At 41.8% G+C, this 13,086-nt stretch overlaps 1 protein-coding gene across 2 annotated transcripts in view; it reads left to right on the top strand.

The window, feature by feature from the left end:
• Positions 1-13,086, top strand: part of COL4A2 (collagen type IV alpha 2 chain) — a 140,662-nt gene that overhangs the window by 119,819 nt on the left and 7,757 nt on the right. For both annotated transcript variants that reach the window (XM_038131692.1, XM_038131701.1), the window contains exons 30-42: positions 427-588; positions 1,074-1,244; positions 2,373-2,516; positions 3,807-3,932; positions 4,310-4,491; positions 5,951-6,014; positions 6,400-6,474; positions 7,083-7,190; positions 8,152-8,259; positions 9,516-9,587; positions 9,974-10,099; positions 11,454-11,570; positions 12,915-13,076. In XM_038131692.1, coding sequence (XP_037987620.1) covers positions 427-588; positions 1,074-1,244; positions 2,373-2,516; positions 3,807-3,932; positions 4,310-4,491; positions 5,951-6,014; positions 6,400-6,474; positions 7,083-7,190; positions 8,152-8,259; positions 9,516-9,587; positions 9,974-10,099; positions 11,454-11,570; positions 12,915-13,076 — 1,617 coding nt within the window. The remainder of the gene's footprint in view (positions 1-426; positions 589-1,073; positions 1,245-2,372; positions 2,517-3,806; positions 3,933-4,309; positions 4,492-5,950; positions 6,015-6,399; positions 6,475-7,082; positions 7,191-8,151; positions 8,260-9,515; positions 9,588-9,973; positions 10,100-11,453; positions 11,571-12,914; positions 13,077-13,086) is intronic.

Here is a 13,086-nt window from a genome sequence, read left to right as displayed (position 1 = left end):
CTTTTCCTGCATATAAAATTTTAGGAAAGACACATAGCATTATTTCACTGGTTCAGTCAGCTGCTCGATTCAGTTCTTACTAAGATATATGTGACAGGGAGATCAGGAATAACAGAATTGTTTGGATTAAAATATAAATATTTGGATTAAAACTGAAAGAGACCTGCATGTATATCCACATGGTGCCAAATCATTACCATTAATTTGAAAGAGTCAATCAACCTATCTGATGCAAATATTGAGGTCATTGCTGGTAACATCATTTATTTTAAATCTAAAGGCCAATCCTTTAATTTGCTTTTCCTGTTCTCACTGAATTTTCAAAGGAAAAACACACCCTGGAAGCCTAGGGTGTACACAGAAGAAATGCATAAAAACATGTTCTCTACATATGATGCTCTCTAATGCATAATTTTGGTCTTTTAGGAGCGGATGGTAGCCCAGGTTTGCCAGGACCCAAAGGAGATCCAGGGCCACAAGGTCTCCCTGGTTTGATGGGATTACCAGGAACACCAGGAACACATGGATTCCCAGGTCCACCAGGAAACCGTGGGCCAGATGGTGGCCCTGGCTCTCAAGGACCTCTCGGTGAGGAAGTAATGCAGTCCTGTGTCATTCCTCTTGCCACATTCCTCTGTGGCAGGGTAACTGTAAGGTTTCCACAGCAGACAGTTAAATTTGGGGATGATCTTCACAGGCAGAGCTGCTGCTTTTCTTTCAGTAGCCACCTACCAAGCCAGGTCAGAGCTGGCTGCTGGCAGACTGGAAAAAGGAAGCCACCAAAGGAGTGTAGGATTATGGAAAAGGGGCTTAAGTCTTAAATTAAAGAGGAGGGGAAGGTCCTGTTGCAAGTGGGTGTGGAACCAAACTGATAGCAAAGGTGGTTCATGTTGATGAGCTACTTTATCTTTGCAAAAATTGCTGCAATTCTTTGATGAAAAAAATCCTGATTTCCCCGCTTCAATATGAATTTGGTAGGACAGCAGTTTTCTCCCTCTTGAGCTACCTTGTATAAAATCATCACCTATGTCCAAACCTTTTTTACTCTCCCTGTTCTCACGTTTACATGACAGGTCCACCTGGTGCTAGGGGAGAAGATGGTGAGCAAGGTTTTCCTGGCCCTGTGGGCCTGAAGGGTCTGTCTGGTGACAAAGGTGACATGGGTCACACGGGACTGCCAGGTATACGTGGTGTGACTGGTCCCCCTGGTATAAGTGGAATGGATGGCTTCCCAGGAGATAAAGGTGAGCTCTGGACTGCTGCTTTGAAAGCAGTAGTTGATTAAAGCTTTTCTGTGCAGACATGAACCAGACATATTCTCTGCTGATCTCCCTCTATTCAAAACAGTAGAATTAGGGTCATGTGCCTAATATATTCCAAAATCACTGCCTGTTTTCTCCTATGTTGGGCTTGGCACAGTGCTAGCTTCTGATATGCAGCCCTATTTAGAAGAGCAATGGCTGTTTTCACTTCTCATTTTAAAAAATACACAGTATTTATTGTTTTCTCTCTAAAAGTCTCACCCTCATCCTAGTCCCGTTGGTCCTCAGTAAAATTTAAGAGATGTTTCCCCAAGCATGGTTTCAAAGTTTTTTAAAGCTGGGAGCTGTGAACTGAGCAATGCCAGACACAAGACCTCAGTGGTGACTTTAGGACACTAATGTTATGTGGAGAAGGTGAGAGTCTCACCTACCAGCCACAAGAAAACACATGTGTGTAATGCACACTGCCTACTCCACACAGGGAGTTTCAACAGGGTTCAACTCCATGTGAAGCCAAGCTGAGCACAAAGCATGCTTAAAAATGCATGTTGCAATTCCATCAGTTGGAAAGACAGGACAAGACTAGCTCTGGAGTACTGATCAGCTCTCATTTGAGAGAAAGTAGGATCTGTTTGTTAGCATTACTCATGCAACACAGCATTCTCTTGTTTAGAAAAGAGAAGTAGGGGAATTTTTGGTGAGAAAGGACCAGCCAGTCCTAGACCCATGATTTGTATGTAGACCAGGCTGACTACAAACCTTATGTGGAACTAGGTACATATCTCAAGCTCATCTCTAGGAGAGGGGTTGTACGGATCTCTCAGAAGAATGCAGTAAGTTCTGGTCATCTCCACAACACCTCTTCTTGGCCAGTAGAGGCTGGTTTGTGTACTCCTGAGAGCACACTACCTCAGAAGCTCTACTACCTCTTAGAGAGCTTGGGTGCTTGCTCCAGACCCACAGATTGCTGTAGGCATCAAGGTACCCAAAAAATAGGTTCTGCTGCACTGAAGTTTTCATACCATTTTAGTCATGTGTTGCTGGTTCACATTTACTTGGTTTGCAGAAATCTGAGTGAAGTAACAGTTCTCTTCCCCTTCTTTCTTAAAGGCTTGAGAGGTTCACCCGGCATTGATGGTTTCAAAGGCATGCCAGGCCTAAAAGGAAGACCAGGCATCAAGGGAATGAAAGGAGAATTTGGCCCACTTGGGGCTCGGGGAGATAAAGGCTCACAGGGTGCACGTGGCTTCAAAGGTATTTGCTTATGGGTGGTACTAGTGTGTTTGCTCTTCACATCTGCAGAACTATTTTACAAGGACACAAAGACGAAGAAGGCACATTTTTCACATGTCAAATTTAGCTCAGACATTCCTCCACCTATTTCACACATGGGCCTCTGGCCAAGAGGCCTGGATTTTAGACTCAAGGAAAGGTTAGTTCTTTACACACTTAAGGCTGGAGACAAACATCTTATTACTCATCTGAACTCAGATAGGGGCACCTCTGTACATATGCAGAAGTCAAGAAAGCATTTTCCCAGGAAGCGTAAGATGTTTGGGAGAGAATATTTGGATTTTTTTCTCCATTTGCACTGTAAGGACGGTTAAATATTCAGAAAAACAGGCAATTAAGTAGCTAAAATTAAGTAGTTCAAAGTCACAAACATTATTAAAAACTTAAAAGTCACAAACATTCAGCTGGTATTATTGTTGGTGAAATGAAAGCTTTAACTCAGTCCTCTTTGGGTTACACACAATTACCTTTAAATAAATGTTTTGCCACAAGACCAAAATGTTCTTTCTAGGGACCCTGAGATTGGTATTTTTTTAAAAAGTGTCTGCAATTCAGAGGTTGCAGAACAGTGATTCCAGCAACAGTCTCAGCAAAAGACATATGTGAAAACAGCCCCTGTGAAGAGAAGTGCAAATACACTTCTTGGTGAAGAAATATGAGACAGTGCATAATCATAGGAGACAGGTCTGGGTTAAGGGCCTGTCTCTGCACCCCACAAAGAGCTAAAGACACTCATAGAGTCTATATGGGTCCCTTCTGCTGGACATCATTTACTGATATCACCAGTAACCATAAAGTCAAGCAAATGAACACTATAACTGGTCACAAATCCAAATATTTTCTTTTGCCCAAGGCTTTTTGATTAAGAATTTCCTTTGCACTAGAACTAAACTACTTTCCTGTGCTTTCTCCAATGTGTTTTGGGGGTTTTTTATAAACCATGATTTTGGGGCTTTTTTTATAAACACATGATTTCCAACTGATTTGCTGAGAGATAAATTATCTATCACAGAGGAGTCTGGCTCCAACTCCCAGGATTGTATGTACAAAAGTTTAACTCAGTTTTCATGTTTTCTTAAGCGTGACTCTTCCACTGCCATGTTGTATTGACACAGGTTACTTTTCATGCAAGTGGATTTTCTGTAGCTTGTGCAAGGTCATTCCTTTTTCCTAATTTACTCTTCTGTTCACTTCTTCTGACCGTGCTGCTGGCTGGCATTTCGTAACATAGTTGGGCTTTTTACCCTTTAGGTGACCGTGGGGATCAAGGCCCCCCAGGAGAACCTCCAAAGCTCATGCCCAGCATGATGATGGAAGTTAAAGGTGAAAAAGGAGACGTTGGAGAAAGGGGCACAAAGGGATTATTTGGCTTAAAAGGTCAGTGGTCATAGTAAAAATAAGGCAAGCACATTCAGAACTCTCATTTAGTACTTTTTCTCAGCTACCAAATTAAATATTCCCTGCTCATTGTACCACTTGGCTGCAGCCTCCCCAGCAAGGTCTCTGACAGCAGAAACTGAGCTCCCTCATGCATTTCACAGTCACCCCCAAGGAAAGCTTTGAGGGATGAAGTGTGGGTGTGGGTGTGGGTGTGGGTGTGGGTGTGGGTGTGGGTGTGGGTGTGTGTGTGTATGTTGCCTTGTACAGCACATTGTGGTGCCATGTTTCGAGAAGGCCAGTAGCAGGAAAACTTCTTGCACACAAGCCTGCATGTCAGTCTTCCCTTATTTATTTTTCTTCTTCCCTGCCTGCAGGTAGCAAGGGAATGCCAGGCCTTCCTGGAAAGACAGGAACCCCAGGGTCCCCTGGGCATCCCAGCTACGTGGCTGGTGTGAAAGGAGACATCGGCGCGAAAGGGCTGACAGGTGTGAAAGGGTATCCTGGTCCTGCTGGTTCTCCTGGCATCAGAGGCTTCCCTGGCACCACAGGAGTCAGAGTGAGTTCATGCACATGAGGGAATAAGGGTGTCCTTGTGCTGGCATTCAGCTTCTCAGGAAGTGGCATTCACCCCTTGAAATTTTGCCGAACAGCAGCAGTGCAAAGATAAAAATGCCGTAAGCATTGAATGAATAGATCAAATACTTTTGCTTGCTCCCTCCAACATTCATTAGGCAGAGTAATTTCTCATTGTGAGACATCCAAGTTTCATATGCCGGCATTTTGCCAGTGAGGACCCAGATGGTTCCTTCTAGATCTTTGATCCTGTTGCCACAGCTGCTGGTAAAAATTATTCTCAGTGTTGGGCTTATTTTTCTCTTTGTCCCAGGACTTAATGGCATCACTGCCAAAAGTTACTCACTGTCACTTACCTAACAGTAAAAGAACCTAGGAATCTTAGCTTCTAGAGGGTAATTCATTGTCATTCACTCTGGTTGCAAAATAAGTTACACTGGAAGAAATAAAAACTTAGAAAAGGCCTGACAGTGGACTCATAGACATCATTTATTTCAGAGAGACAAAAACTATGTTCCTTTCTCAGGTTCTCTTTGCCTTTAAGTTTCAGTAAGATTTTTTTTTAACCAAGGACTGCAGGACTGTTTTGGTTTAACCTCAGCCAGAATCTAAGCCCCACCTGGTCGCTTGCTCCCCCACCCATCCCCAGCAGGATGGGGAGAAGAGAATTGGAAGGGTAAAAGTGAGAGAACTTCTGCATAAGAACAGTTTTATAATTGAAATAAACTACAATAACAATAAATAATAATAGTAGTAGTAGTAATAATAATAATCATAATATAACAATGATAGATAATTAAAACCCAAGAAAGACAAGTGATACAAATGAAAACTATTGCCCACCACCAACTGGCTGATGCCCAGCCGATCCCCAAGCATTGTTACGCCCCAGTCCCCCATGGCCCCTGCCTTTTATGCTGAGCATGAGGCCATAGAGTGTGGGACATCCATTGGGTCAGTTGGGATCAGCTGTCCCAGCTGTGTCCCCTCCCAAATCCTTGCTCATCCCCAACCTGCTCACTGGCAGGGTGGAGGGACAAGCAAAAAAATGTCCTGACATGGTGTAAGTTCAGTTCAGTAGGAATGAAAACATCCCTGTGTGATCAACAGTGTCTCTAGCATAAATCCAAACCACCATCCTGAACTGGCTACTGTGAAAAAAAATAACTCTGCCCCAGCCAAAACCAGCACAAGGACTCACTGCTATATATTCATAATGGGATGTCCTCAATTTTAAATGTAAGCCTTTGCAAACATAACTTGTCCCTTGGTTGGTACTGATTTAGATTAACAGACTGCTGCCAGGTTACTCTATAAAGTACTAAGAAACTCAAAAGTGGTACTTTTAATAGCCTTTTGTTAGTATTTCCAAAGTCAGCTGCTTGGAGGTTGAATAAATCCTCATCTTCACTAACTGATGCTTGTTTTCAATCATATGATAGGGAGAAAAGGGCATTCCAGGAATTTCCGGCCATTTTGGTACTCCTGGCTCACATGGAGAAATAGGTGAGTTTGTTCTCTTATCTGAGTACTCTTTGTATTCATCACCCACCAAATACTTGACCGTAAGTTCTGAGGTGTCTCAGTGTGTCTTCAATCTCAAAGAGTCTTTCTGCAGTCTTACAGAATGCTGTTGTAGGTGTGGAAGACTCTAAAAAGGTCGATACTGGTAATTTCATGCAACATGTGCTGTCCATGGATAAATCCATCTGTGGCAAGGAGGGAGGCTGTTCCAGAAACTTTTTTCCTGTCTTTAATTTACTTCTCTTTTATTCTACAAAGACAATAGTTGCAGAATTTTGCATCTGAAGTTGCAATTCCTTCGAAACAACAGGAAGTGCTGTTTAAATTTAAGCCTTACCACTCATGTGTTCATTTTTGTTTGAAATAGGTGATCGGGGAGACACTATAAACTTACCAGGAATGCCAGGCCTCAAAGGGGAAGTTGGTGTGCCAGGCTTAACAGGTATTAATTTCACAGTTGCTCTCTGAATGTATTTCTTTTCACATACCAAAGTTCCCAGAGGAAGGGAGGGGGAGCTTTCTATGGGCTTTTGATGGCTCTTGAACCTGTGCTCTCATGACAGCTCCTGGAAAGATTAATCTTTTCTTTATTGAAATTAATATGTGCTACATTTACCTCTTCAACTGAAGCTACCATTATAGCAGTAAACATCATCACTGGCAACTCCAAAAAATATTCTATATAATTTGTTTTGCTATTGATGACAAAAGGAGCATTATCAGGCCATGATTATAGAAGGTGGAATAGCAAAGTCTTGTAGATTTTGGATTGAGTTGTTAGGTAGTATATTAAATTTCCCTGTACATGCAGAGCACTTGAACATCAATGTCATATTCCACATAATTTGGGGAGCACTTTTAAAAACAAGTTTAATGATCATTTGGCCGGAGAACTGTTTCTGCTCCCAGATTATGTAAGCACCCTGACTAGAAGAATGTCTTTATGTGGCAAGACCAGAACCCATTCAGTAGCCAAGTTCATGTTATGCTTGTTTGCTGAAAAGAATATTAAAATAATTAAAAGAACATACTGGTTTTGTGGTTTTCCAGGCATAAGAGGAGGTGTGGGACCAAAAGGTGAAGGTGGTGATCCTGGTTTCCCTGGCATTGAAGGCCTCAAGGGCACGCAGGGAGTCCCTGGCTCTGTGGGACAGGAAGGTAAAATATTGTTTTTAACTCTCCAAAGAATAACATTGTTTAAGAGGAAAAACAAAAATACTTTCCCATCAGAGGAAAGTAATTAAGTTTTTAATATGTTAATCATTCTGTAAATTGATGAGGAACAGTGACAAGGATGTGGAACTCATGGCAGAAGTTAAGAGGAAATTGCAAAAACCTAACTCTACTTGATACCAGTTTTTCCTTTTCTGTAGCAACCATGTGTCCAGCCAAAGTGTTGTATTGCTGGCATACTCAGGTATTCTAATGTCTCAATACTACAAGGAGTAGGCTTTTCAATGACCTTTCCTGCCATAAATGAAGTCAGTATCTCCCAGGACACAGTTACAGAGCCTTTGAGCCAGGCTCATGGGCCAGCTGTACAGGAGAAGCCAAGTCAGGTTCAGCTGTGGCTGGATCCCACACTCAGGGCTTAAGAACATGGCAGGAGGACATGTCCTCCTATTGCAGGAGGATCATGGAAATGCTTTTTCAGACCAGTTGCTCTACACTTCTTCTCATTACAAGGCTTAGAAACTCCAGCCAAGACTGGAAGAGCTTCAACGGGTGCCTCACTGGGAAACATTTCTTGTCTGATCAGCTTCTCGATGGGAAAGGCAAAACAAGTGCAGCAGAAGGGAAAAGTGACATGCACAGAAATGAAATCAATTGCTGTAACTGGCAATAGAAATTAAGTTATTTTATTAGAGGGAGCCCGCTGTCTTTCTGAGGCTGTCAGAAACCTGAAGTTTGTAGTGAGCTGTTCTTTTATACTTTGTCTCTCCTACCTGTGCTCTCTTTAGTTTTCTTCCACTTGGATGAGCAGTGCAGTGCTGTACAATGACATCAGGAAGGGAAACTCTTCATTTTGCTGCCTGGGAGAATGAAAGTAGCACAAGTCTGTGTTTTGGCTGTTGGTTTTAAGGATGCTCATGAGCAATGATTCATTGTTGTTACACAGGTTTGCCAGGACTGGTTGGCCCCCCAGGGCAGCAAGGAAACCCTGGGACTCCTGGACTTACAGGTCAAAAGGGAGCTCCTGGCTGGCCTGGCTTACCAGGACAAGCAGGTATTTGTACAGCTTCAGCTATTCAATCATTTCTGTGTGAGCACTTGCAAATGCTCTTTTGGGGTGGAGAAGAAGAAAGGGGGTTTTTGCAGTTCAGAGTGGCAGAGTTTCCTGTACTAAAATATTTGTTCCTCACAAAGTCCAAGTGCATTAACAATGAGATGTGGTTGCTGATTTATGGCTTCTGGTGTCTTTTCAGCTCATTTTAACTGTTGATGGCCTCTTCAAATAGGAAAGCAGTTTTCAAGAAACATTTTCGTTTTTCCTGACAGCTAGGAAGAAAAAAAGCAATAAAAAATTACTAAACATGCAGCAAGGGTAGTAATATACAATATGAGAATATTATAATGTGGCATTAGATAGCAAGCAACATATTTGTCCTGCATTATCACCAAAAACTGCTAACTGATTCAATATCTGGTTTCAAGAATAAATGACTTATGGCTTAGACAGACTTGTGCTATGAAAATGCAGGTGATACTTTAAAATGAAGCTATTTGTATCACAGGATACAGAATCTCAATGGTTGTCACTTAATTCCTTAATATATTAAGGCAGCAGATTTTTTTCTACCTTTCAGCCAGAAATCTTTTGGTAAGATTCTTCTGTCTGAATCTGCCTCAAAGCTAAGCTAATACAGTTAGGAAGACTGCCTTTTTAGACAGTGAAGAGAGACAGACAGACATTTATTTTTCTGAGACTGAATAGTCCTCCAGAGCTCTGGCCATTGTCTAGCTTTAACATCATAGTTACCACTTTGACAGGTACAAATAGATGGAATAAATTTTACCTGTAATAATAGTAATGGTAGCTATCAGACATTATTTTAGAGTTTTTGGGGTTTTTTTAAATGACATAGAATGAATTGCTCCTGAAGACAGCTTTATTATAACCACATTTAGAGTCTACAATTATGTCATAATTGTCTTGGCTTGAGGATTTTGTAAAAATAAATGGGTGTTAAAAAAACTATGGCAGCAAGACTGGAACTAATGTCATGCTGCCAGATGGATCTGTTTTAAAAATATCTCTGGAGTAATGAGTTTATTGGATAAGAACAATATTTGCCAATCACAGAACCATAGTGTGGTGTATTTCATAATAAACTTACACTACTTAATTCATTTACATATAATACACCATAATTTAACATAGAAGAGCATTTATTCAAGCATTTGATTTTTTTTCTTTTGCCCAGGAATATATACAGACTAATAGAAAGTATTATGATAATCATGAATATAATTTTAAAACAGGCCAGCCTGGCTTCAGGGGAATCAGTGGACTGCATGGTTTACCAGGCACTAAGGGCTTACCAGGATCACCAGGTAAGTGAGGCTGTTACTCTGCCTGTTCACAGGCACAGCATTGTGTTCTCTTCAAGTTTGGTCAGTGAGATCTTTGTAAGGCAACTTTTTAAACTGTGTCCTCCAAAGCTTTGGAATGTGCTTCATTATTGTGGGCTCTGGCAAGCAACTCATACACTATGTGCTACTCCACAGGTGGATTAGAACACAACTTCAAATCATTATTTCTTTCCTCTGATAAAGTTAAAACTTCAAGGCCTTTTTTCTCATCATGGGCCTTTTTTTTCAATGAGCCATTACAGACTCATGTATTTTGTAAGTCCACGTGCTCTATAGGTGTACTTTAGCATGCACTGTTATATGCAGAAACATTTCAGCTTTCCTCTTTATTCTGAACAACTGAACAGGTCCAGACGGGTACGGCTCTGCAGGTTTCCCAGGTGTGGTGGGTGACAAAGGAGAAGCAGGAGAGCCAAGCAGAGTCGAAGGCAGCCGAGGACCTCCAGGCCAGAAGGGAGAGAGAGGTGTTCCAGGTCTGTGTTCCAGAGAATGGGATCCACCTGTTACTTGTTTCATCTATGGGTGTTAGAGATGTCACAAAATACACTCTGGTGTAGGTAGTTGAAGAGGTGAACTCCCGAAGCTGGGAGGGTCACTGTTTGGAGTCTGTGCTGCAGCTCAGCCAGCCCTTGCTCAGGAACAGCAGTGTGTATTCCCCAGGGCTGCACAGCCTCGGTGCTTCCCCATCTTGTAGCACCCACTGGGCTCAGCAAGCTGCAAATGCCAGAGGCTACTCTCAGCCATCAGCTCCCCAGATATTTTAGATTGAGTTCTGGTTACAGAAACGCATGACCCCTCTCTCTTTTTGTTGCAAACCTGACCATATTTACCTTTCTCCTGAAAGTCCCACTGTCTCTCAGTGTGTGATGGTCCTGCTGGCACCTCGGGGGGCTCTGTTCCCAAAGACAGGGCTTTGCTGGTGCCACCTATCCCTTGTGCAGAGTAAGCTCCAGCCCTCTAGCCCTCTGTGCACAGACTGTGCTCATCTCAGAATGGGTCACCACCTGGTTTTCATCCATCAAGAAACCACCAGACTGATGTTATGAACAAAGAAGCTAATTACATATGTTTTTTGTGGGTTTGTTTTTTTAAATTTTTCCAACATTTTGGCTCTGAAAGGATTAAGGACTGACAGATATAAAACCTTACTGCCTTTGCCTGCTTGGTTCAATGGCTCATACATATTCTTTTGTGTTACACTTTATTGTTATTAACATGCTATGCAATCTCAAACACCATTCAGAGATTTATTATCAAGCATTCAAAAAACAGCTTACCTCATTCATTTTTATTTGTCACAATTATAAACAGAAGGTCAACTTTCTAACAATTTCAATATATTTAAAAGAATAATCTGTTATTGGTAGGGCAGATTTTTGACCACTTAACAATTTTTCATCTCTAGAGAACTTCTTGGATTTGAACTTTTGGTTTTAACTCACCCCAAATAATGCTAATTGTCAGCCCTGTCCCTGCAGGCACAGAAGAACAAAGCTTCTTTCCTGCCTGCTTCAGTATACCTAGGCTATTTTGAGTACTTCCTATCTTGAAATGATATTTTACCTGGCAGACACAAGATTATTAGTATTCAGCACTGTGAAATGTAATTAGCTACCCAGAGAGCTTTGGCAGAGGACTAGTATTTGGTTCTTTAAGAAAAAGAAAACAAAACTGCCACGGTATCATCTGAAAAAAATGAAACAAAAATCAGTGGGAGCTGCAGGTATTTTCTATTTTGAAATCCCACTCCTTAGTCTAAGGTGAGTCTTTTTAGTTGCAATTGTGCATTTTCCTTGCAATATTAATTATTTCTTTTCTTTCCTTCAGGAGTCCCAGGATCCTTTGGTATTCCTGGGCAGCAAGGATTTCCAGGGCCTCCTGGGATTTCAAATATATCAGGATATCCTGGTGATAAAGGCTCCCCAGGTCTAGATGGAGTGCCAGGTAACTCATGCCACAGCAGTCATTGTTATTTCTGTCTTGATTCAGTAAAGTAGCCCTATTAAATACAGCACTAAAATTGTTGGATAGATCTCATGGTAGATCAGATAATAGAGACAGACCTCTTGAAAAGGCAATTCCTCCAGGTTGTCCTGATGGAAGGGTTTGATCTTCGTGCAAATAACAGATTAAATAATCCAGAATTCTCTTGACAGCTTTCAGAAGCATCATGATAATCTGCTACTCTAAAATCTGAGGTCTGTGGCAGACTTGCAAGTCTATTAAATAGTCTTAATCATTTACAAAATTCTCCTGTGTGAAATGACCATGCGAGCTAAATTACACTGGAAGGTGTTAGCTCTTCCTTCTTAAAAATTCCTGTTGCTTATTGGACTGCACAATCATTTCAAACTGCAGTGCCACTATGAAGAGCTTGTAGCAGAAGTTGTTCCACTAACATCTTTATATGATGGATGGAAATTTTTGTGTAAACTCAGCAAAAACTTAGAACTGACAAACCAGCTGAACACCAAAAAAAATGCCTAAGCTTCCAAATTTAAAGAGGATGTTAGTTGGCCTGACTCTGCATACTGATTCCACCTCTCCAAGCAGACAGGAGGGACGAAACAGGAACACCATATCCCAGCCAAAATGGTGAGACAATTGTGGCTCACTCTGACTTTGCCACATACATCTTGCAATCGTATCCTCATGTGATCCAGCTTCAAAAGGCAGCACAAGAGATGCCCCACTCAAAACCCTATATAGTAAAGGTTATTCTCTCCTCAGAAAAAAAGGTCCAAATGTCTTTTAAGCAGCAGACGTAACTGAAGAGAAACTTGCCAGGTTTAGCTTCAGGCAATATGAAATTCTAGAAAAATAAGCTGTTCCCATAATTCCTAAGACAGCATGAAGTACTTATTTGGTTCCAGATGTTCAACTGAAGCACTAAGATACACAGAACAGTAAGTCCTTGGCCCTGAGTCAGATACTTGCTGCCCTCTGATTTCTCTCTAGCTACTTGGATAATATAGGATCAAGCAAGGAAACACCTAGGGAAGTAGGGCATTTGGTAGTGAAGGAGTAGTTCATGGAAGTCTGTGTCTCAGCAGGCACCCTATTTCTGCTGAAATCTTGCTGGAGATAACACTGTTTTGTGGGAGCTTCATACTCGAATTCCTCTGCCACTGCTGCCAGCCTGAGAGCAGGAGCAGGAGTGCTGAATAAATCTGTCCTCTGCTTAAATTAAGGAAATAGAACCTGATGGGATACAGTTAGTTCTGTTACTTTCCTCGGTGCCCAAGTGTTAAGTATAAACAGATTACAATCTATATGCCCTCTAAACAGGCTATCCAGGACCACAGGGGCAGCCTGGAATACCTGCTCCACCAGGAAGCAAAGGAGAAAGTGGAGAAACAGGTAGGACTGGAGAAATTGGCCCAAAAGGAAGTAGAGGTGATCCTGGATTATCAGGAAGACCTGGCCTGCCTGGATTCCCTGGACCAAAAGGTAAGGATGG

Source organism: Motacilla alba, chromosome 1 (genome assembly GCF_015832195.1).
Source record: "Motacilla alba alba isolate MOTALB_02 chromosome 1, Motacilla_alba_V1.0_pri, whole genome shotgun sequence".
Lineage (NCBI taxonomy): Eukaryota > Metazoa > Chordata > Aves > Passeriformes > Motacillidae > Motacilla > Motacilla alba.
Note: the sequence above shows the minus strand (reverse complement) of the source record. Positions and strands in the feature narration are given on the sequence as shown.